Raw genomic sequence first — 25,140 nt, forward strand, 5'->3', positions numbered from 1 at the left:
TCTATTAAACTCTACTTTCATATTAATTGGGATATAAAATAATTTTCTGATATTGAATTCCAGAAAATAAAAAATAACTCCCTCAAGATCAAGATAAGTACTAAACATGTGCTAGAAGTTGAAGTAAAACTACACTAAAGTACGATGTGCTAAAGGTGGGCTAAACAGCACTCTGAGTAAAAGTGAAACAAACTAACCAACCAACTACCAAAATCTTCTATCAAAAACATGACACCAGTAAAATAAACCAGCTAAGCAAGACAGGTATTAAAAGTTTTTGCATAAAAGAAGGGCTTTGCAACAAAAAACTGATTCATTCAACACACTTATAAATTCCTTACATTTAGATCAAAAACATAAATATGCCCTAGAAAAAAACAATCTGTTGAAGGCGGAAGCGAGATCATAAATTACAATATGTATTATACCCTAATCCTGGTTGTGTAAATATAAGGCAAGCATTGCTTTCAGAGGGGAATATTGGATAGAAAAAGAAAAACAAATCATACAATTAGGCTAAGGAAAGGAATTCCTGACCAAGGCAGCTACATGCACATCTAGGCCATTTCGTGCAAATGCTTCCTGCAAACATGCTGCAACATCTCTTCCAACCTGACAACAAATAGCATTGGTTTGTTAATATTTACATCTCTATACTGAAAAACCAAGTGTAACTTGAATAGGACATACATGTTTGTTTGGTAACTATTTATGGAGAAGAAAAAAAAATAGCCAATTTTAAATATCAAGAAGATCAAAGTGACTAACCATATCTACAATGGAAAACCCTTTTGTCCACTTGATTAAAATGCCCGAGGAAACAGACATTTGTTTCATAGGGAAGGAGAATGTAAAGCCAAGTTCGCTTCTGTCATGTGAAGTAATGGAACCATCTTCTTTAGCAATGAGTTCTTTTAACGATGATGCGATAAAATCAAAGAGATCCTGCAAGCATAAAATTCAATTTAACGTTATTACATGAAAAGGACATTATCATAACAAATGTTTGATGAATTAAAATATGCACAAAATCCAAACATTTGCAGAACCATCTACCACGATGCCTTGAAAATCAGATAACAAAGAAAACTTTAATAGGTGACTGTCTTGTTATTTGAACTCAAATCAAATACGTATACAGACATGAAAAAGAAAAGGTAATAAATTTGGTATGAAAGAACATAATATCTAGGCCAGTAGTCACATAATAAGCACACCCATATGAAAATGTACAAAACAGTAACTCAACACTTTGCTCAAGGTTGCTGAGTTTGGCATGTGCTTCAGCATAATCTTTAATGAATGCTTCCTGATCTACAACATATTTCTCAGCATATACCTGCATATTTCACAAATAATTTTATGGTTATATCACAATTTAATTTTATGTTGAATACAAATGAACATGGGATAATGCATTTTTAAATAATAGCAATCAGTTGAGGGGTAACCGTAAATCATAAAAATGTTTCAAAGATCTGAGAAAACATGAGTTTCATTATCAGGCCAAGAAAATTATAAACTAACCATTTCAAAAGTAGTCTTGCTCCATAGCTTTTGGGACAAAAAATTGAGCATAAATCACCTACATACAATCCATGAATAATTTCAATATTAAAAAAACCAAGGAAAAATGAATACATAATTTGAAGAGTGATACCATAACAGTTAAGAGTAAAGAACTATCAACCCTTATTTCCTTTAACAAATGCCAAATAGAAATACAAATCACTCACATAGTTACATACGCAATATAAATCACTCAAATAGAAATGCAAGATAACAAAAGTATATCCATTAGACAAAATTGCAAGCATCGGCAGATAATATTATGATAATAAAAGAACCAAATATATGCAATATTATATGTCAATTCCCAAACATTAAACCATGCAGGTTTCCCAGCTTTTAACCCCTCCCTGATTATTTGTAGTTAAAAATTGTCGTAGAGAAAATGAATAGAGTACCAACCGCTTCTCTTATATTGCTTCTATTCCCACCAGCTCGATGAAGACAGAGAGCAAGTTGGTACTGAGCCCGGATATTACCACCTTCAGAAGCTTTATACAACCATTTTAAAGCTTGCTCAGTGTTTGGAGGCTCAACTGCATAGCATAGGTATACCTTTGTTAGACATAAACTATTATCACAATTTTCTTTTCCATTCCATTCTAAGGATAAACTAATACTCATTAAAATTCACAAAAGATATACACACGCTACTATATAAAGTAACAGCTTGCCCTATATACAAATTATAAACAATGGAGAAGAAAACATTGAAATGAGAGATGTGCAACTCAAAATCCCAACAAAGAGCAGACGCATTACAATGTCATCTATTTGCAAACTACCAATCAATAATTGCAAATATGCCAAGAACTCCCATCAGCCATGCAATCATTTTCACCTAATGAAAAATTTGAATGTTTCCAAATTATTCAAGACCTGAACATTGTTGTTTGTCATACTTAAGAGCTTAATGTCAAAAAATGGGACCTTTTTGAATAATTAGAGATAGTTACCTGTTCCAAGCTATTATAATCATCACCTATTTTTGTAAACTTTCTTGTATGACTTCTTGCTTTGTTGAGAAGCATGACCAACACCACCAACAGCTTTGCAGACAGTTCCTCTTGAAAACATGTTTTGTTAGAAAATTTATTTACCATTTTAGAAGTGGTACTTGAATTCCTTTGGATTCAAAAATGATATATGAATGTGTATCTTCTTCACACTACTCTTGTTTATTGGAATATTAAGAACAGCGTAGAAAACAATCAATTTTTCTTTCACACATTTGTCGATCCTCTCCTTTACCCTTGTTCTCTGTTTTTTCTGCCAATAGTTGTGAAGATGTAGGTTTAATTGCAGGTTAATATCAGCCATACGGATCAGATCATCATGTTTTTAATGAAAGATAACATGAACACAACCACTCACAAAGATTCATATCTATTGTTATGAACATAATACAACATTATAACAGGAAAGTACCTCATTTTCAGCCCACGCATAACCAGAAAACTGGCCTATATTCCTCTTTCATATTTATTTTAAAATAAGATTCTTTATACTTTGATATTTGTACATTTAGAACTAACTTCATACTTGCTGCAAAAAACTCATTTTTACAGTAAACTTCAATCATATCATGATTACATACAATTGGTTACCTTATAATCATTTACCTATGGCATGGGCAATATACATAATAGACACAGTGACAATAATTAACAACAATACATTAACAAATGATCATCAAATTCCTATAAGATTATCCTTTACTTAACTCTAATTAACATTTATAATTTCTTATGCTACAACTTAATCTTTATTCAACCTTTTCATGCTAAAAATTGTCACAGAGATGAAAAGTACACTAAAATCTAATATAAAGCTGTTCATAACTATAAATAGGAATTTTAAAAACAACTGACTCAAGGAGGTGAAAGTATCCACATTAATTTAATCTAACGTCAATTCAGCCCTTCCACTTATTTCTACAAGTTTGTCTTCCTAGTGTTTACATCTCATCAAGAATACAACACAACAATGTTGATGCATTTATGCAGCCCAATTCAAAGTACATTAACATCACTAAAGCATGGTAAACAATAGGCATGAAGTTAAAAATAAGAATCTAACTTCAGCTGAAACATAATTCATTGCAAATCACAAAATGCTATATTAATTGCATCTCACAGTACTTGCATGTAAAAATTGATCCCAAGTAAAGTATGTTGTGAAAAAGCAAGGTTCATTCCCTTCTGTTGCTTTATATAGCGGTACATGAGGAGATAGTCCATTTAGAGATCCAGCCTTCTCTAAGTATTTATGGGGGAAATTTTCCTGCGTTATGTCTATAGCAGGTTGGCAGTTTCAGCTGGTATTGGTTCGGCTGTGCTGGTAGTTTAAGGGAGGAGGTTTTATTTGAGCTGTTGCGCAATTTGGTGGTTGGTTGTGACAGTTGCAGAACCTGTTTTGCTGCCTGTTTTCTGGCTTGTTTTTCTGACTTGGAGCTGCTGCTGCTGGTTGGGTTCAGCAGTAGCAGATTTCTGTTTAGTTTTTCTGCTATGGAGCTGTTGCTGCTTTCAGTTCTGCAGTAGCAGAATTCTGTTCTGTTTTTGCCTATTTGGTGAACAGTTTACACATAAATAACTATATTAGACAACACTGAGGTAAAAAATAAATCTATTGCCACTATATAGAAATACAACAATACATCATGTAATTTTCTTCCTCATAAATTTTATGTATCATGGATTATATGTATCATGAATTTTGGTATCATCATTCTAACATTGCAAAAATTCAACATAGTTTTGTGCCTTCAATTTTTATGTTATCAACCAAAGACTTTACCCAAAAAGAATTCTTGCCATAAATTTTTTATCAACCAAAGTCATAAAATATCGTTCAAATTTTCGGCAACTGCATGTTAGGAATCACGGTGAGTTTCACGGTGAATTTTTTTAAGCTCCAAAGTGTAGCGTTGGCCAAAATCACAATGGTTTTTAAAATAACGGTAATTTTAGTCTTGGAACGCGAGAAAATTAATTGGAACAAATCTAAACACTCACCGCCAATCCAAGCATACATAGTTCTTTAAAAACATGGCAATTTTTGTCTTTGATAGCAATAAAATTGATTCGAATGAATCTAGACACACTAATATAATATATTGCATCTAAAAGATATCAATCAAAGCAACTAACAAACTAAGTTAAGATCAGTCATACAAATTACCAAGAAATCCAAGCAAAAGACTCTTAGGATTGTGAATCTTGTGAGCAGAGGGAAGACCCCAAATAACATTGTGTCCACCAGGAGATTGTCTTCAAAAAAAAAAAAACAATTCCAACCCTGTGACAACAAACTTGTGAGATTCAAATAACACAATAAATCAAACAGATTCACAACAATGCAAACAAAACATCAACAAATCAAAACAAAATAGATAAACTAAACTAATAGGAGGGTGTTCAGTTATGATCTGAGTATAAACCAGACAACAAACCTGAATCACCAAAACAAACCCTATAATTTTAGAGACATGAGTGTATGAGTTAATTGATATAACTTATTTTTAACATGTTAGAAACTGAAATCTGCATAATATAATTGAACATACCAATAGATATCATCATGTCCTTAAGATCGACATAAGGATTGAAGCAAATCAATGTATCAGGACCTTGCCATTATCATTTTAGGTTTAACCTTTCATAATCATCCAATCTAGGGAAATTAGTATGCAAAAAACACCCATAGCAATAAAAAACTTAACCATCACAGGTCACCAATCAATATGAAGAGCAGGAAATAAGGCTATGAAATAAGAGATAGTTGTGCTTACCGTCAAATAGCAACCTTGGCCTTGAGACACATTTTCCGCCATGAGTCGTCATATTTTCATTTAAGTATCTTATAGTTTTCAACCGCTCTAGAGAGCTTCATCAAAAGGCTCCATAGTCAGAAATTAGACTTATAAGCAGTAGAAGATCCATATTCAAAACCTCCAATGACATTACCTGCCAACCCTTCAAGCATGCATTGCGCCAAAAGAAGCCATATCAGCCAATCAACATTAAAAAAATTACCACGCGATGCAGGAGGGTTCATGTGATCAAATACCATTGAATCATTGTTCAAAAAAAAATATTATATGATTAGAAATAGGTGCAATCATACTCATACCCTGTTAGCCCGGTTGATTATATGTTAATATGTAACTCATGTCTAATAATATGTTTATTTACACAGATCACATGTATTGTCTAGGATATATAATTAACTTCAAACAATAGTTTCTACCTTTTGTCATATATATGCATTGGGCTCTGAAACGATAGTTGTGGGTATGTGTTTTTAACTTCAAACAATTTTTAACCAAATCACCTCCTTCTGGAAAATCACTAATGAACAAAAGAAGCCTAAAGTAATTTTCTGGAAAAAATAAACATACAATCTATAACAAAGAACCTGAGCCTGTATCCATTATTGCAACTTGAAATGCCTCCAACAGATCCTGTAGTGAAAATCCAAAATTGCATGAACCCAAAAATACAATCTTTGACAAAACACAAAAACAAAAAAAACCCATACCAGTTGGACGCGATTCAGAGAGTCTTGTTGAGGCCAATCTGCATTCTAAACACATGAAACCTTAATCACCATCGAAACACAGAAAAAAATTCTGGAAAAAACAATAAAAAAAAAATCACAGAATATGCATTCAATCATGATTTGAAATCCATCAAATGAGATCAACAAAAACCCAATCCTCTCAATCGATCAAAGAGGAAATGAATAAAACAGCCAAATCAAAAAAGGAGAGAAAAAATTAATAAAAACAAACACAAAAAAATGAAATACATCAATAACCTGGACATGCATGCTGAAAAAGATGATGAACAGTGGATATTAGTGTGTTACGGCGAGATCGACGACGGCGACGGCGAAATTGACGGCGGCGGTGAAGATTGCAGGTGACAGCGTTTTAGAGAACGCGTTTTTTTACAGAAGAAGAAGAGAAAGCGTTTTACAGAACGCGTTTTTTTTTTCTTCTCCATATATATAACCCAAATGTTAGTAACAATGAAATTACTAAAATGCCCACTTCTCAAATAATTACATTACCAAAATGCCCTCAGAAGGGCAAAATGGTAAAAAAAACAGCCATTTATTTTCCTATCTAGTTTAGTAGATATATATATATATATATATGATAAAAATATTAAAAAAAAATGTGTGCTTTTTTTTTTGTTTACATAAAAAAAATGTGTGCTTTGAAACTGCAATTGATTTTTCATACAAATTGAAAAAATATTCGAGATGTGTTATGCAGGGATCGAACAGGGGAACAGTTAGTTCAAAGCATTTTTTATAATAAAAAAAAAAACAACAAAATATCAGCACAAGGAATTGAACAAGGGATTTGAAGGTCATAGTGTTAATGCTTACTTAATAAAATAGCGCTTTTTTTAACCTATAACCGCTATCTTTCTGAAGCATACAGTAGCGCTTATTAAGCGCTATTTAAGGTTGCTTTATTTATAGCGTTTTCCATCAAAAGCGCCATATACAATTAATCCTGTTTTTTTTAAATATTTATTATTTTTATTTAACCTATACTGATGCTTTTAATACAAAGCGCTATATAGACTTAGAAGCATAGATAACGCTTTTTCAAAAAAGCGCTAGCTAAGACCTCCGTGTTTTAATTTATAGCGCTTTAGTGTTTAAAGCGCTATTTATGGGGCGCTATATTTTCCCAATTTTGTAGTAGTGATTGTTGTATATCTTGATTGTTGGGAAGAGGTTGCTGCACTTGAAACCTGAAAAGTTTAATAGTTATGCATGTAAACTCAAAGCGTATGGGGTTGCCATACTAACCTTTAGGTTCGATTCGCCCCCACCAATAACTGTATATTGGATGCAATAAGGAATGGCCGGCGAATCCCCTTCAGGATACTATGAGTTCCTTGACGTGTATTGCACAACCACACCAAGCGTATCTCCTAACAGTATTTTACAGATTTATGGTTCCAGCAATTCACTCATGCATTAGAGAATTGATGGATGATTTAGAGTAAGAGAATGATGAAGAATTATGTTGTTAATGTAACAAAATTCTGTCCAAAATTGTGTGTTGTTGTGTTCTCTTGTGTGTGTCCAACTAATGCCCAAATGCCAAACATTTATAGTGCATTATATGACTCTTCACATGAGAGAAAACACCCCTTTGACTTGAATCAATGCTATGATTCATTAAGCACCCATTTGCCAAAGATTATGATCAAATACACTTGAATCAATGTTATGGTTCATTAAGCACCCTTTTACCAAAGGTTATAACCATATACACTTGAATCAATGTTATGGTTCATTAAGCACCCTTTTGCCAAATGTTATAACCATATACATTTGAATCAATGCAAATGTTCATTAAGAATCCCTTTGCCAAAGGTTCCAATGTATATGAATGATTCCCATGAAGAGTTACAACTTTTGGTTCTAAAGTGATTCCATTATTTTGGAAATCATCAACATAAATATCGAGTGAATTGTGAGAACAAAGAAAAAAAATAGAAAGTGGATTATGAGTGTAAAACTACTTTGTTTATTCAATGTGAACAATACGAGTTACTATCAACAACAAAGTAAATAACTTTAGCTAAAAAATACTTGCATAAAGCTTAACAACTTTAGCTAAAAAATCACAACAAAGGAACTAACTTTTAAAGCTAATTTTCAATACGAGTTACTATCAACAACTATGAATTATTGAACTTTATCAAATCCAAACACATTGCACTAATTAAAATGATAAATGAAGGGCCATGCTATCTAAAAATTGTATGTTTAAGTTTGATCCATACCAGATTTTTCTTGCATAACGACAATCCGTAAGGATATGGTTAACTAACTGTCTCAATATTGTTGTAGACTCTACGACATAACTAATTAGTAGTTAAACCCTTTGGTTTAGTTCACTTCTCCATAAATCCCCTGTAAGTGAATCATTCATAACTCTCCATAAAATATCCTTGTGTCTAGGAATAGTTTGCACTTTGCAGGTTCCAAATAGTTTTCCTAAAATTTGATATGCTAATAGAATCTAAGGGTCCACGGTGGTTTCTATCTTACCAGTCTCTAATTGCATTATATCCTGATTTAACTGTATAGTTCCATCAAGGGTATACATCCATATATATATGACTCTTCAATAAAGGTATATGTATATTCTGGTAACATGTATCATTCTTGGGATAAAACTTGGCCTTATGGCATCTAGCAATAAAGGTATCAGTATCCTAATATTAAAATTTCTAATGTCTTAACCCAAACCATCCTTGAATTTTGCTGTGAAGAGAGTTTCATTTCTTTTCCAATGAGTTTTTCTTTTGTTTTCAAATCCCCCCACCAGACTATACATATACCTTGCTTAATTGTGTCACAAAATTTTTGGGGATTAAAAAAAGGCTTAATAGCAGTTTTCGCCCCCTAACTTTCACGAAGTTGCGATTTTTGCCCTCTAAGAAAAAAAAACTACAAAACTGCCCCCTAAGTTTTGCAACTGTTGCAGTTTTGGCCCCCCAAAGCTAAAAAAAATAAAAAATAACATGTGGCACCTCACTTAGGGTGCCACATCAGCGTAGACCGAGTCAAAATTGGCCTTGGGGGCCAAAACTGCCACAGGTGCAAAACTTAGGGGACGGTTTTGTAGTTTTTTTTTCTTAGGGGGTTAAAACTGCTATTAAACCTTAAAAAAAACAATGCATAACATTGGTGGGAATAGCTTGAATAACAACTCTGATTAGAACACCTCTTCTAAAGAAGGATGCATGCTCTTCCTTCCGACCTTTAATTTTTTTTCTTCCATATTCTATCAATAAGAAAAAAGAGACACTTATAAGACTATTCATAATAGTATGCACCAGATTCAAACAGAGCCCCAAATATATAAGAAAACCCATAGTAATTTGAGTGTCCTCAAGAAAGTGATCCATTCAACCCTATCATATGCTTTATTCATATCTAGTTTAATCCCAACAGCACCTTTGTTTCTTCCTTCTTATTTTGAATTTTAAGATAATGAAAAGCTTGATAGGCTAAAAGAGTGTTATTAAAAATTAATCTATTAGGGAGAAAAACACTTAGTTGTAGATTTATAATATTAGGAAGAATAGTTTTAATCATATTGGCTATAGTTTTGGTAACAGTTTTCACAGCACGTTGCTGAGAGCAATAGGCCTATAGTCATAAGGAAGTTTTGAGTCATTCTTCTTAGGAAACAAACATATAAAAGTGAAGTTAATATTACCAGGACCTCCCTTGTTATTGAGAATAGTAAGCACATAATTAATAATATCTAGACGAATATTTCCCTTTAGGATTTATAAAAAGAGATGTGAGCCCATCAGGGGTATCATTGCTCTTCATTTGCTTAATGGCCAAGCCAACCTCAGCAGCTGTGAAATCTGATAGTGCAACAACATATATTGCTTGCAGTTCTATCACACTGGCTTTGTTCTTCCCTTTAGAATTTGACTGGTTTCCTCCCTTTGAGTTATTCTTGCCTTTCTTGAAGCTCTTCTTATCATATTCATCATTCTTCACAGTTTGAACTTGCAAAGCTTGTTGAATTAATCTTTCACTGCTTCTTTCAGACACCATCAATTCATGTGCCTCCAAAGAACTTTGTAGTTCTTCAATCTTCAAAGTTTTCACATCCTTTAATATTCTTGTATGAACACCACTATAAAATCAAATCATGGAGATATAGTTCTCATGATCTTCTCAACAATTTGTTGATCAGATATTGTTTCAATGAATGCTTTCCTCTGATTTACAACATTAACCAGCTTAGAAATATAATCAGCAATCTTTTGCTCCTCTTCCATTTGCATCAACTCAAACTTCCTTCTTAAATACTGAAGCTTTATCTGCTTCACCTTTTCATCTTCTTCATGATATTTTTCTAGAATATCCCAAGCTTCCTTTGATCTTGTATTGTAGCCTTAGTAATTTTCTCAAAATTTCCTCCATCAACACCTTGTTCAATGAAGAACAATGTTTTGCAATCCTTCTTCTTTAACTCCTTATGCGCAGTTCTTTGTACTTCAAGTGCATTTCTACCTAATTTATCATACCCATTATGCACAATCTCTAATAGATCTTGTGCCCCAAGCAGATCCTTCATCACAACACTCCATCTTTCCCAATTTCCACCTTCAAGAATTGGAACATGAGTATTGAAACTATTGTTACCATTCCTGGTTTCAATTATAGCGTTTCTGCACCTAATTCTTTGCGTGATTGAAGTACTCTTGCTCCCTTAGATCAGAACAAGTGGATCTAGATGCCAATTTGATAGCACAACATAAATTGCTTGCAGTGCAAGCTAGGTTTTGTTTATGAATTTAGTTTTGACAAATTAAGAAAATTGCGAGAATAAGAAGATTAATGATTGTTGTAAACTGTGAATTTCATTAAGTATTGAAAACTAGTTACAACATGCTTATGTAAAACTTATTCACATGACTTGCTTCGTAAACAATCAAAAAACAAACTTAACTAACTTGGTAACTAGTAGCTAAGTCATCTAACTAACTCTTAACAAACTTTCTAACCATGTTTTACTCTTAAGTAACTTGAGTTAAAACCATCTAACTTGAATTAAAACTAACATCCTCCCTTAATTCAAGTTTTCCAATTTCACCATTCCAACCAAGCCTCTTAGCTTGTTAAACCTTTCAATCTTCTCAACCTTTGTAAACATATCTGCTAGCTGCATTTTAGCTGAGCAATATATAGCCTTGAGAGCCTCTTACAATTTGTTTTGTAAGAAATAATTAAAAGACATGTATGATAGGACTCATAGGACTAGTAATAATCATGAGCTAATGTTAGCTTGCTAAACTTGTATGAAGAAATATTCTAATAGATAAAATATTTTCACGGATATATAGGACTAGGAGGAAGGGAGTAAAGTTTTAGGGAGATGATGGATATGAATGAAAAAGATTAACCTTTTTTTGACAAAAAAGACGAAGATTAACTTTGCTATGGTTTGATTGCAAAGAAACAAAGTCGGAAGCCTGATAAGTAATAGAAGAAAACGTATTAATATCATTGAGCAGGACTCTTTCATACCAATATAATAGTAATTTTTTTATTTTTTTGATCAGATAATATTCACATTTTTGCTTACACCCTTTCCTTACTTCATATATGAACACGAAAAGAGCTTGTGATATGTGAGGAATTGTGTGATTCAGAAGAAAAAATATCTAAAATTTCAATGATAAGAGAAATAATTTGATTATCAATTTTTTTTTTTTGACAAATTAGATTTCCAATTTTTTTTTTTTGAAAAATTACCAATTTTGTTAATATCTATTAAATGAGCTTTCGCATGATATTCATTACAAGAAATTTCAATATCAAGCATTTCTCTATTCAAAATGAGTGTCTAAATAAATTTTATTTAAACTTGTGCAATGTACATGTATCTCCCTCACTCTCATTTTAGATATTATTTTTTTGGTAAAATAAAATCATAAACCCTCTTCGTCAAAAAAAAAAAAAAAACATAAACCCTCTTGTTGCGACTCTAAATCCAAAATATTATATCTCAAAAGAGTGTAAGAAGATATCTTCTCAATACTATATCTGCTACTAACATTTTCCCTCCACTCTTATTATTATTTGGTCAAATATCATTTTTGGTCATTTTAGTTTAACAGAATTCTCAAGTTATTCTTTTAAGTTTCGAAAGTTTTAATTAGGCCCTTTTAGTTTGACAGAATTATCAAGTTAGTCCTTTAAGTTTCAAAAGTTTCAAATATGTCATTTTAATTGATAAACTATTTCACCGTTATTCATGTTGTCTGTCTTCATTTAACTGATGCTGATGTAGCCTTTAAATTGTTGACTTCGATTAAAATGTTGGCTTTTAAAAGCTCGAGGGTGTCAAAACGTTACGTTTAATGGTCACAAATGATCATTTATAGTGGTAGAAAGACAATTATTACAACAACAAATGTCTTTCTAGCACTATTAAACGACATTTATAGTGCTAGAATGATCATATCATTTATAGTGGTAGAAAGACAATTATTACAACAACAAATGTCTTTCTAGCACTATTAAACGACATTTATAGTGCTAGAATGATCATTTGTGACGATTAAACTTAACGGCTCCATCAGCATCAGTTAATTATTAACTGACAGCAGAGGTAACGGTGAAATAGTTTATCAACTAAAAAGACTTATTTGAAACTTTTGTAACATAAAGGACTAACTTGAGAATTCGGTTAAACTAAAAGGACCTAATTGAAACTTTCGAAACTTAAATAACTAACTTGAAAATTATGTCAAACTAAAAGGAGCAAACGTGATATTTGACCTTATTATTTTTATTTTTTGAAGTAACAACTAGCATTTATCCATAAAAAACAAAAACAAATTGCGTTGACGTCCCTTATCAAGTTGTCATCATTTGTCTTCTCTAGCATCATCATCTCGCCACAAATTTATTGTTGCCTCTTCAGCCATAGACGCCGCCGCCATCCAACACCTCCTCATTTTGTATTACGAGTTTGTTTCATCTCTTGATCAATCTTGGTTATTTATTAATGTATTTCCTTGTATGTCTTTGTGTAATATTTTTTATAATTTTTTTAATGATAAATGGTAGTAATTAGTTGTTTTAGATTAAATATTTTAGGCTAAAATGCACTTTTGTCCCCCAAGTTTCACAAACTTGCGATTTTGGTCCCCCAAGTTTGAAAATAGCACTTTTACACCCTTAAGTTTCATCCCCTTTGCAAAACCATGGTCCCCTTGATTTTGTCTCGGTCAAAACTGATGTCGATATTTTTTTAATATAAAATATTGAACAACTGTGTGCACACATGGAAATTAATTAAAATTAAAAATTAAAAAATAGAAAAATAAAATTAAAACTAATAATAAACATTGAAAAAATCTTCTTCATCTTCAACCCTAATCTTCATCTTCACATCAAAATCATTCAAACAAATTAAACCAAACTCAATCTTTATAACTCATATCCAATTATTATTGTTGCTATTGGTTTTCCTGTCAAACACAACAACAACATTCCCTTCAAAAAAAAAAAAAAAAACAAACAACAACAACAACATTGTTTCCTTCCTCTAAATAACAAAAAAAAAAAAAACATTGTCTCCTTGAGAATCTAAACACAACCCATTATTATTGTTTTTATGAGTTTAGATTTGAAGTTGCTTCGATTTTGTTTTGTAATTGGTATTTCTAGTTTGAATATGTGTTTTTGGGTTTAATATGATGATTTCAGGGTTTTCTTTTCATTTTTCAATTATTTTATTTCATTTTTAATTATGTGGCTTTTATTTTATTTTAAAATTAAAAAACTACACAGTCAGCATGTGACATGTCATCCACATCAGTTTTGACTGAGTCAAAATCAAGGGGGACCATGGTTTTATAAAGGAGGTGAAACATAAGGGTGCAAAAGTGTTATTTTCAAACTTGGGGGGTCAAAATCGCAAGTTTGTGAAACTTGGGGGGCCAAAAGTGCATTTTAGCCAATATTTTACTCATTGTTTGGGTTTGAACCGATACCTCCAACTCATTCACTCTTAGCTCAAATCAGTTCATCTATCCATACCCTTTGTGTGATTCCTTTCATGTTCCTTTTTTTTTCCTTAAATGCAATTTCGCTCTTTCTATTTTGATAATACTGCAATTTTTGTCTCTCTATATTTAATTATGCAATTTTAATCTACCATTTCATAGATTTTGACTAAATTATAATTTTGACCATCAATTTGATGATGTGGCAATGACTTAGATGATAGGGCGTTAACAAAACATGACAAAGGAAAGCCATATCATATTTATGTTTTTAAATTTAATATTATAATCAATAACTTTTTTGCCAATAGAATAATCAGTTATTATTTTCTACAATTAAAATTAAAAAAAAATTAATTTATTTTATTGCTTAACTCTTTGAAAAAAAAAACAAGAATAAGAACATTTTAATTAATTTTCCTTCCGACTTTATTGTGCATCGATTTTGTATAGAAAAACTCAAGTCCCACATCGAACACATAAGACTCTTGATAAGAGTTTATAAAGAGATGACACTCATCACCTTACTAGCCGGTTTTGTAAGGATGAGTTAGACCTCAATTTCAACGTTCCCTTGGTCAAGAGGCTCAATTATTTATTCCCTAGGTGTTCCTCAACCCTAGTTTCATTCCCTAGGTGTTCCTCAACCCTAGTTTCTTTCCCAAAAGGAACCAATCCTTAGCCTTTGTTTTCCTAAAGATTCTCTCATTTGGTAATTCCTAGTTTGCCTCACTTTCACCTCTTTTGTGTTTCTCATGTGTTTCCACCCCATGAATCCCTCCACAAAAGGCATCAACCCTAGTTTCTTTCCCAAAAGGAACCAATCCTTAGCCTTTGTTTTCCTAAAGATTCTCTCATTTGGTAATTCCTAGTTTGCCTCACTTTCACCTCTTTTGTGTTTCTCATGTGTTTCCACCCCATGAATCCCTCCACAAAAGGCATCAACCCTTTTCCAAGAGTCTTCTCTTTTGGTTCCCCAAGATTCACATCTTTCCACACACTCTCTAAAACCCAAATCTGATCCTTGAATTTATACAGTTCATCCTGCCCTTAAAACTTGGCGACTAAGAAAACAAGAATCTCATGCATCCGTGTTGCGAGCCTTCACCTCGCGTCGCGAGATAGACAATGGCTAGACACCCTGCAATCCTTCGAGCATCCTCATCTTCAGTCATTCTTTCACGTTTTTAAGGCATATATATACAACAACTTTTTCATGCATCAGACAAGGCTTAACTTAGCCATTGTAAGTAACTTTAAAATACTTAGTTAGAAGTAGCGTTTAAAAATAGAGGCTATAACGGCAAAAGGTTTGGTTAGAAGCAGTGTTAATAAATAGCGGCTGAAGCGGTTTGCTATAACGCTATTGCGTAGTGGAATTGAACAAACCGATATTCTTTTGCCATACGTTATTTAGTACAAAATACTGTAAAATTACGATTATAGTCGTGTTATAGCACTGTTGCAGCGGATTCGGAACAAATTGCTATTTCTTTGTGATCCGCAATCGACAAAATATGAGTATCTTGCATTGAGTAGTTGGATTTTGAAGTATAATGACATTAGAGTTGTTTGTATATTAAGTTATTTGTTGCTGAAAATATTTTCTTGACTGATTATTTTCCTTGAGACATTTGCACTAGTGTTTATTAGGGAGTGAGTAGAAATATTAAGTTTTGAAATAACCTAAATTAAACGGTCTGAGTTTCAGCAATTGATATGGGAAATAAGGTGAATTTATTTGTATTTGCTAATGTATTGAAATACAGTCGTTTTGATGAGCATGGCACTCAAGCCAAATGAGTGGCAGATGTCAAGGGTACACTACTAGATCTACATACTGCCATTCATGAAATTACCAATGACTCATTTCTAAAAGAAAGCTCCTTTTATTTATTTTTGTATAGTTTGCCTTACATAACCAACATGAGTGCACTTATTTTTTTTTTGACAAACATGAGTGCACTTGAAACTTCAACGGCATTATTTTATTGATTGATGATGATGATGATTGATAACTATATATATGCACTTCTTTTCCCCGCCTTCGCTAATCAAAAACCCTTATATCTTTGAAAGTGTGCATATCTCGACGCAAATTATTTAAAAGTGCACTTGAAACTCCAATGGCAGGGGAAAGAAGAACCCCTCACATCTAGAGCTAGAGCTTTATGTAACCATTTTCGATCAACCACTTGAGACTCCAATGATTATTCTGACATTTGTAGGACCAAAAAGCCCATCCAAATGTTGCATGAGAATACACATCCATTTGTGCTTGGGCATATCTTTGGTAGTCTTGCATAGACGCACCTTGTATGCTCCATTCAACCGTCCATTCCCCTACCAAAATAGAAAAGTAAAATCATTTAGATATCCTAAATATATAATATAATCTCTTAAGAAAACTATCAATAAAGTTAACTATTATTGTAGTTTAATAATTATGCTTTTTTTTTTTTTTACAAAATTATGCTTAAGTAGTGTATATATTTCATTTCATATATAAAAAAGAAGTGTAGATAATTTCACACATGTATCAAAATCATATTATAAAAATAAGTGTAGATAATTGAATACTATATAATATAAATCTCTAAAAATAATCTCTTCATTATTTATATTAAAATCACTCTTATTTTAATATATATATATATATATATATATATATATATATATATATATATATATCAAATGAATGAGTGTTTCATGAAATATATAGACCAACTAACATTGGCAAGGATTTGATTATTTTACCTACAAAACTAAGAGCATTTGACGAAGAAAAACCACTAAGATCCCCGGCTCTGTCATTTCTTATGTAGTCAATATTTTGTTGAACATTCATGCCATTGAATTTGTCCCAAAACATATTGTAGTAATGCACATCAAGGACTACTTTATCAAACCCTTTGACAAATGAGAGAAGAAGTTTAGAATCTGTGGCCAATGGATTTGACATGATCACATAAGTATTTGGGATGTATTGCCTCACAACATCATAAGCTGCCTTGTAATAGTTCTTGAGGCTATCTTGATTGACACTTAGTGGCTCATTCATCAGTTCTATTCCTCCTAAACTTTTTCTATTACTATATCTGTAAACAAGTTCAATTCATGTATAAAGAAATCAGTTTCGAGTAGGTAATTTTATTTTTGTGAACTAAGTTTTAAGGAAGAGATATGTAAAGTAATATAGAGGTGTGTATTGAACAACTATTACTGTGATAATGTTTGGGACAATCATAAATTTACAAAGAAAGGTAAATGTTGATACGGAAACCAAAACTACAGGGAGATAGAGAAAGTAAAAGCATAATGTGAGTATGAGATAAAAAATTGTCACAAAATAGTTGTACAAATATCATTTCTCTATATGATATACTCCCTCCATCATGTCATTTTAAAATTATTCACACATAGCAAGATAACCAATAATTTTTTACTATTTATTCTTTCAATTTTTTTTTACTGTTTATGGAACTATTTGTATTTTTTGCAATGTCTTTAGATACATATAGAGACAAAACCTTTTTGCTAAGAACTCTATGACAGAGACTGTCTGTGGAATGTATGAATCACCCCATTCTGTGTATCCATCTCTTGTCCCACTATGCTCAAAACCATTTTGAGAACCTTCAACTGCATGCAAGTCCACAATCACTTTCATCCCATGCCTACTGCAAGTTACAAATGTATACTTGATTAGTAATCATGTGTTAGTTTAAAGGTAAGAGTTTAGTCTTATAATTTTAAAGTACATCTTAAATACATGTTATGTGTTACAATTTAAATACATCTCAAAGACTTACTATGCCCATGTGAAAGCATTGTCAAGTGCTGCCAAAGCTCCCCCAACAAAAGGCTTAGGTGGGTTTGGATCTTGAGCTATCCACCATCCAACAGGTATTCTCACTGCATCTAATCCATTTTGTGACATAAATCTGAAATCATCTTCAGTTATGTATGAATTCCAATGGTCCTGCAAAGCAAACAAAGCTCAAAATTAAGATGATATGGAAATCCAACAATGATTTTTAAAAAAGTCATAGTTTCTCATGAAAATTTTATTAAAATTCTCACCCTTAAGACTTGAGGGGCTCTATCTGGACCATAACCATTAGTAAGTTGGTACTCTCCTTGTAATGTGTTTACAATTGTCATATGAAAAACTGATGGATCATTGTCATCCCAGTTTGTGCCTTGATAACCTGCAATCACTGATGTCTTTGATTGAACCTTCACACATATATGGTCAAGGATTAATAACTAAAGTGCTTGAAATTAAGAACAATATTTGTATGTAATTATTAATAACTTAAACAACAATATTTCACTATAACAAAAAGGTAGAAACACTCTCTTTCTAATACTCGCAGGAAAAATGTTAGAAACACTCTCTTTCTAATATTCGCTCTTTTTTTTTTTTTTTTGAAGAAGCTAAATTAGCCAACCCAAATTGACACCGGTGAGAATCGAACCTGAGACCTCGAGGAGGAGCACACTCCCAGGTCCCAAGCCAATACCACTAGGCCAACCCAAGTGGGTTTATTCGCTCTTTTATTGGATGAAACTCAGATGAGTCTCACCACATTACGTAGAATTCATTTCTAAAGTGTGAGATCCAGGGATGGATTTACCACCCAGCTAGCCTGGGCACACGCCCGGGCTCAACCTATACTCAGGGTCGGATCTCCTTGGAGACCCATGGGTGCCATGGCATCCGCCAGATTTCCTATATATATACGATGTTAGGCATAGATATATCACAAAATTCCCTTGGTTGCAATGGAAGGGTGACTGAGTTTTCAACGAATAATTTTTGCAGGTTCAAGTCCTACTCTTGCCTATTTTTAATATTTTTACTATAATTTTTATATTTTATTCATAAAAAATGTTACTGAGGGGAATTGAACTGGCTTCCCTACACTATAATCAAAAGGAAACAACCACTAGACTATTTATATTACATATTATTTTTTCTTTATTTTTTCACTATAAAAAATGTTGCTCATTATTTTTTCATGAAACTGTTTAATTTATATTACATATTATTTTGGCAGTACTCGTGAGCTTAGCTCAGTTGGTCAATTGGTTGGGACAATGCATAAAATATGCAAGGTCCGGGGTTCAAACCCCGGCCACTACCAAAAATACATATTATTTTGGCACCCCCAACAAATTATTTTGGCAGGTTATGTTTCATCTCTCTTGTTTTAAATTGTACTTTTATCGATAAAATGACGAACCACTTTTATTTTGATTTATGACTATTTATATATTATGTCACATGTAAATTTGCGGTCAAAATTTTGCCCAGATTAGATAAAATTTCTGGCTCCGCCATTGGTGACACCCACACGAGTCACATCGAATAAGAGAGTAAATGTTAGAAAGAAAGTGTGCATAACACTCATCTTTATTATAAAGAATGTTGGAATTAAGAATTTCTACACAGGGAAAAAGAAAAACTATAGTGTTTATAGGTGGTGGAGAGTCTGAGCCTCTTGGTTTGATCTTTTTGACCAATGAGTCTCCACGATAAAAACACAATTTAAACCAGTACTGTCACACTCCAATTGGCTATGTGCAATAATCCAACCAAAAAGTTTTATAGAAAATTAGATCACAAAAAATACATGAAATTTGTCCAATTCTTTCTCTAATATAGTGCCAAAATATGAGACCAATGTCATTTTTTCAAAGTCTCTAATATCTATATTAGTAACTTGATTTTAAAGAATTTGGTCTCTTATGATTGGTTTAGAAGTAGAGAACTTATTTAGATTACATGATTTGATTTAAATGATTTAAATTGATTAGCTTGAGGATGGAATAATGAGTACCTGCAAAAATAGACCATTTGATGCTTTGATTCGAATTTTGAGGGGATCATCATTGTTCCTTATAATCTGAAATGTTTCTAGGTTGCTAGGTGAATCTGAAAAGGATACAATTGTGTTGCCTCCTCCTATATTATTTAACCCCACAAATTTTTTGTTGAACACCCTAAAATTGAAGGATGAGTCATTGACTCTCCAAAGCTGCAAATGAGCCAAAAATTAGAACTTAACTTACCAAGTGTAATCAAGACAAGATTTCTAAATTTCCTAGATATATACATTACTTACCCTAAATGTTTCCCAACCAGAAGGTGAACTACGGTCGGCTACAATAGTAGTTCCTCCCCCATTTTCAGCGCAAAGATATGTCTGGAACTTTCTTGACATGAATTGTACTTGAGTTCCATCCTAAAATCATCAAATATCAAAATTTAATATGACGAATTTGATTTGCTAAAAAACATGTGACTAGACATAATTATTTTTTTTTACATACCGGCCATGGGGCTAAACAAAACATATATCAAAACAAGAATTTTGTCTCTCACTAAACCCATGGGCAAACTTTTTGTCCAATAGACTATAAAAAATATGGGAGATCATTAAATATCTACTTTCTTTTAAAAGTTTATAAGGTTTTTAGCATTTTTTATAAGTTAATCCAAGTGGTTTATAACTTATCATTATTTATTTCAATTCAACCCTTACAATCTAAATTAAAACAATATATTAATTAAATATATGATTTTTATATCATTTCATATTTATAAACTAGTTCAACCACCGTCCTCGTGAGCTTAGCTCAGTTGATATGGACAATGCATAAAATATGTAAGGTTTGGGGTTCAAACCTCGGGAACCACAAAAAAAAAAAAAACTAGTTCAACCACCAATTTTATCAAGCATTACAAATTTAATCAGCTAATTTATCTGCTATCAGCTTTAAACTAACTTATCACTTATCCGTTATAAGTTCATCAGCTTGGTCTATTTCCATATTTGGCTTAAAATTAAACTAGACAATGATGAATAAAATTGGCCGTTTTTTTGTCAATAGTCTAATGGCTAGAATTCACTTTTTTAAAGTGAATAAGTGGGGTGTCAGAGGTAACAACCAGCTCGTAGTAAAAAATCAATTGGCCGTGGTGGGAGAATTTGTATCTTGAACGAGGTAAACGCCACCTATCATCATTTTCCCTTGAGTACTTTAACATTTTTTTGTGATGGCCGAGGTTTGAACCCTGGGCCTTGCATATATTATGCATTGTCTCTACCAACTGAGCTCTTAACATGTTTATTCATTCTCTAGTACGTATATATTTTTGAAAATATTTGTTAATAATAAAGACGGTAATTGACATGTTTGTCTGTCTACTTTTTTATAGAAAAGATATAAATTTTAGCATATACTATAATCAAATGGTTGTTGCAAATAATAGTTTTGGTGGTGAAAATAAAATTTAATATAATATAAGAAGCATGAAACACATAAAATGATTCTTTTTAAAATATAACTAGAGAAATATGTATATAAATTATATGGGAATGATACCAAGAGATCTTTGTTGACAATTCCGTCAAAGCGAGAAGGCTCCATCCATCCTTCAGCAACAAGCCAGTTTCCTAAATTCACAGCTTTGTAAGCAAACGAAAGAGAGTGAGGACATGAAAGACATAAAGCCAATAAGAAGCTCAAATAATAGTTTCGATATTCCATTTTTTGAATGATCCTGAGTGCCCCTATCACCAAGGGCACTATATATAGCCTCTGATGAAGCTTTAAAGTATTGATCAATAATATTTTTAAATTAATGTTGCTCCACATTCTCTTATTCTTATTTCCGAGTGTCAAGATGGATGCCTACTAACAATGCATGATTTTAATATTATAACCAAAATCAGGGGCGGAGCCAGGTTTTATAAATCGGGGGGACCAAGTCTTAAAAAGTATAATTTTAGTGTGTCCTATGCATCCTTTGTTGTATCCTCTTCAACAATCTTCTCAAAGATATTCGAATACGCACATTGAGGAATCAAGAATAGACTTTTCTCATCTTTGTTTTTGTGTTCATGATGTGTTGCCATTTACGTATTAGTGGCATTGTTCTCCAATGCAGGGTATGTCATCATTCACAATTTCAAGAACATCTTGAAATCTAAATATGACTTTCATTTTGCGCATACCATATATGGTAGTTTTCTCCTCGGAAAATTGGTAGGTTTGCTGGGAATTGATTTGATGTTGTGCTTCCATTCACTATTGTTTATCTTGAAGGTTGAATCGAACTGGGAAATGTTATATTAATTTGTTGGGACACTTGTTAATGATTATGGTAATGGTGAAGTTTGTTGAATATCGATGCAACTGAAAAGAGAAATATGAGTAATAGCTTGAAAGCTTTGTTTATTTAATCAATAGTGTCAAGACAGGCACCAACGTTTCTGTCTTTCCGCTCTTATTGGCAAGGAACCACAAACTAGTTAAAAAGAAAAATAAGTGAATTGTAAAATTAGAAGAAATAATGTTTATATAATCTCAAAATAAGGTTTTTGTTTATGATGTCCTCTATAGTTTCTAACGTGGATTGTTCCTGTTTGAATGAGATTTAACTATTTTTTTATTGATAATTTAAATGATATGATAAAACAGTTTAAATGAAGGGTAAAATGGAAGAAAAAATCTAGTCTAAAAAATGTGCATCCCTTGATATATTGTTATAAGAATAGATATATTGTGATAGATGCAATTCATTATCTTTTTGTGATTTGTTTCTTCCTTTTTATTAGAGAATCGGTTACATGGTTATTTAAATCAATTTGTGATTTGTTTCTTCCTTTTTATTTGAAAATTCTCAACAAACCTAACAGTTTTCTTATTTCACAAGCAATTAGCATCTAAACCATGAATTAATTACTGTATGGCACAAATATATTCGAAGAAGATTTCCTGTATGGCACAAATATCAAACTAAAGCTCTATTCATGTTAAATTGAGACCAAACGGCAGCGCATATGTAAAATGGAAACCCGCAGCAAAAAAAGAGGGCAAAACAATATCAATTCTGCAAAATACGAAGTATAAACCAATTTCCTTTTTCTTTCAACCAAAAAGCTATTAAAATAGCAATATTGAACGGAAGCATATGATGCTTGGGGCATATAGCACACAAGATAAAACAATTGCAAGATATAATCAAAACAGAAACCTAAATCATAATGATACCGCATGGCAATCGCTGAAAACAAATACGAGAAAATTTGAAGGGTTTAGTCTAGTAATAAAAGAGTCGAGCTTTGTATCTGTGATGGACTTTGTTCTTCCAAAAACATCTTGATTCTCTCCACTTTGTGATGTTGACATAGGGAAAGCAGTTGGTATTCATACGGATTTGGATTAGACATACTTTCAATTTGATAATGTAGATTTTGCTTTAAACTCTAAAAAGGTTGTGGAGGCTTTTAGGACAAGTGTAGAAGATAGTAGTTAATTTAGATGTATTATAGATGCATGTATGTAGACAGTTGTTTCAAAGTAGATTTTCAAACTCTAATGTTGAGTTTAATGGCAAGCTAACAGGGTTGCTCACGAGTTAGCTCATGTAGCCCTACGTAATGCGGATAGGTAGACGATTAAGCAGCAAATGGAATGCGGATAAGCAGACATGTTAATCCCCATCTTTCCGATAGTATATAATAAAAAGGAATAGAAGATTATGGGCTGGTTTTTAATTTTCCAATTTTACCAGTAAACAAATTTTTATATAACAATGTTATATTGTTGATGTTATTAAACAAAAAATAAAATTTATATTATATTTTCTATATTATTGATGTCATTGAAAAAGATAAACATGATTTGTTGAGTTTGTTACAATTTAAAAGTGATAAATATTTACACTTATAATTTTAGCTAAAATCAAAATCTCATATAAAATGTTCATAATTTATACGTGTTAACACAATAAAAAGGTGATAAAACGAACACGTGGTTGCCTGTCTTTCCATTAGTTTTTATAAGTTTATTTTATAAAAAAAAATAAAAAATTATAAGTTGTTTCTCCAAAGCTCTGACTTAAGAACTAACATAGATTTGAAATGATAAGTACAAATAAAATTTGAGTCAGTCACTAATACTCCCCATGAAATTGTAGGGGTCGGGCAATTATACCTTAGAAATTTGCAAACAGACAAAAGGAAATTCGATTTTGAATTACGGCTTGGTTCATCAAACTAACCACGATTATCTATTTCATTGACACCAACAATATAACAAAAAATATAATCTAAATTCTTTTTCTAATGATACCAACAACAATCTTTATTATAGAAAAAATTGTTTAAGGGTATAATTGGGATAATGAAAAAGTAAATATAAATATACTCATCTAGTTTGTTACACTTTTTAAATGATAAAGGAAAAAAACTGAACATATATATATATATATATATATATATATATATATATATATATTTATATCGTGTTTGTTACACTATTATTTTAATATTTAAATTTATTCTTATCTATTTGCTATTTGTGTTATTTGTATTGAAAATTGAGAGTATTTTTGACAGGGGTAGTTTTCTTTATATATAGTATAGATATTGGTGCAAATAAAAAGGATATGACGGTAAATAAAATAATGTAAATGAAGAGTAAAAATGGATGGAAAAATTCAACCCAAATAAATATATCTTCTTTAGCTTTTTTTTACAAAATTAAATGATATTCATTCATTCAAATTGATAAAGTACATCGATACAATGTAAATTCATTAAAAACAAAAATGATGAATATTCAAACAAACTCACATCATCCATATTAATAACATTAAACTGGAAAGTAAATAAAAGACTACACATATGACAATATTCAAGTCTCTGTAATATCCTTGCCTCCGGATTTGCAACGTGAACAACGCCAAAGTTATTGATTTGATCTGCACTGGATCGAAGCTAATATGACAATCTGAATGAACAAATACCTGAACGAAATAAGAAAGACAAACAATGACGCACAATGACGACGAAATCATAAAATAAAAAAAGAAAAAGATGTGAAAATCGTTTATTCTATGGTGAAGTCATTAGAATAACTTTTTTGGTGAAGTCATTAGAATGACCAATTATTGAGCATTTGTGTATTTAAT

The 25,140-nt window shown here is 31.8% G+C and overlaps 2 protein-coding genes across 49 annotated transcripts; both read right to left on the reverse strand.

Annotated features, from left to right (window-relative positions):
- Positions 1-294: 294 nt before the first annotated feature.
- LOC146935234 (hexokinase-3-like) lies at positions 295-6,553 on the reverse strand. Of its 48 annotated transcripts, none has more exons than XM_085750402.1 (13): positions 6,388-6,553; positions 6,109-6,146; positions 5,818-6,031; positions 5,360-5,543; positions 5,135-5,223; positions 4,750-4,866; positions 2,526-4,131; positions 2,332-2,410; positions 1,972-2,105; positions 1,528-1,585; positions 1,250-1,339; positions 769-945; positions 295-612 (listed from the first exon to the last, which is right to left on the reverse strand). In XM_085750402.1, the coding sequence occupies exons 10-13, from the start codon at positions 1,576-1,578 to the stop codon at positions 517-519; spliced, it is 414 nt and encodes a 137-aa protein (XP_085606528.1). In that variant the 5' UTR covers positions 1,579-1,585; positions 1,972-2,105; positions 2,332-2,410; positions 2,526-4,131; positions 4,750-4,866; positions 5,135-5,223; positions 5,360-5,543; positions 5,818-6,031; positions 6,109-6,146; positions 6,388-6,553; the 3' UTR covers positions 295-516. The 48 variants fall into 48 exon arrangements, 44 of the variants coding, with proteins under 44 accessions (XP_085606528.1, XP_085606521.1, XP_085606535.1 ...); XM_085750395.1 differs by having other exon boundaries at positions 2,526-2,838; positions 3,711-4,131; positions 5,360-6,031; positions 6,109-6,153; XM_085750409.1 differs by lacking the exons at positions 2,332-2,410; positions 5,135-5,223 and having other exon boundaries at positions 2,526-2,838; positions 3,715-4,131.
- Positions 6,554-15,870: 9,317 nt separating this feature from the next.
- On the reverse strand, positions 15,871-21,725 carry LOC146935235 (putative glucan 1,3-beta-glucosidase A). The gene is made up of 8 exons (XM_085750365.1): positions 21,546-21,725; positions 20,282-20,401; positions 19,997-20,194; positions 18,234-18,389; positions 17,963-18,132; positions 17,681-17,830; positions 16,908-17,248; positions 15,871-16,493 (listed from the first exon to the last, which is right to left on the reverse strand). Exons 1-8 carry the CDS (start codon positions 21,708-21,710, stop codon positions 16,312-16,314), a joined length of 1,482 nt encoding a protein of 493 aa, XP_085606491.1. The 5' UTR covers positions 21,711-21,725; the 3' UTR covers positions 15,871-16,311.
- Positions 21,726-25,140: the final 3,415 nt, after the last annotated feature.

Source organism: Medicago sativa, chromosome 3 (genome assembly GCF_051527215.1).
Source record: "Medicago sativa cultivar Bolivia chromosome 3, Bolivia_mono, whole genome shotgun sequence".
NCBI classification, from domain to species: domain Eukaryota; kingdom Viridiplantae; phylum Streptophyta; class Magnoliopsida; order Fabales; family Fabaceae; genus Medicago; species Medicago sativa.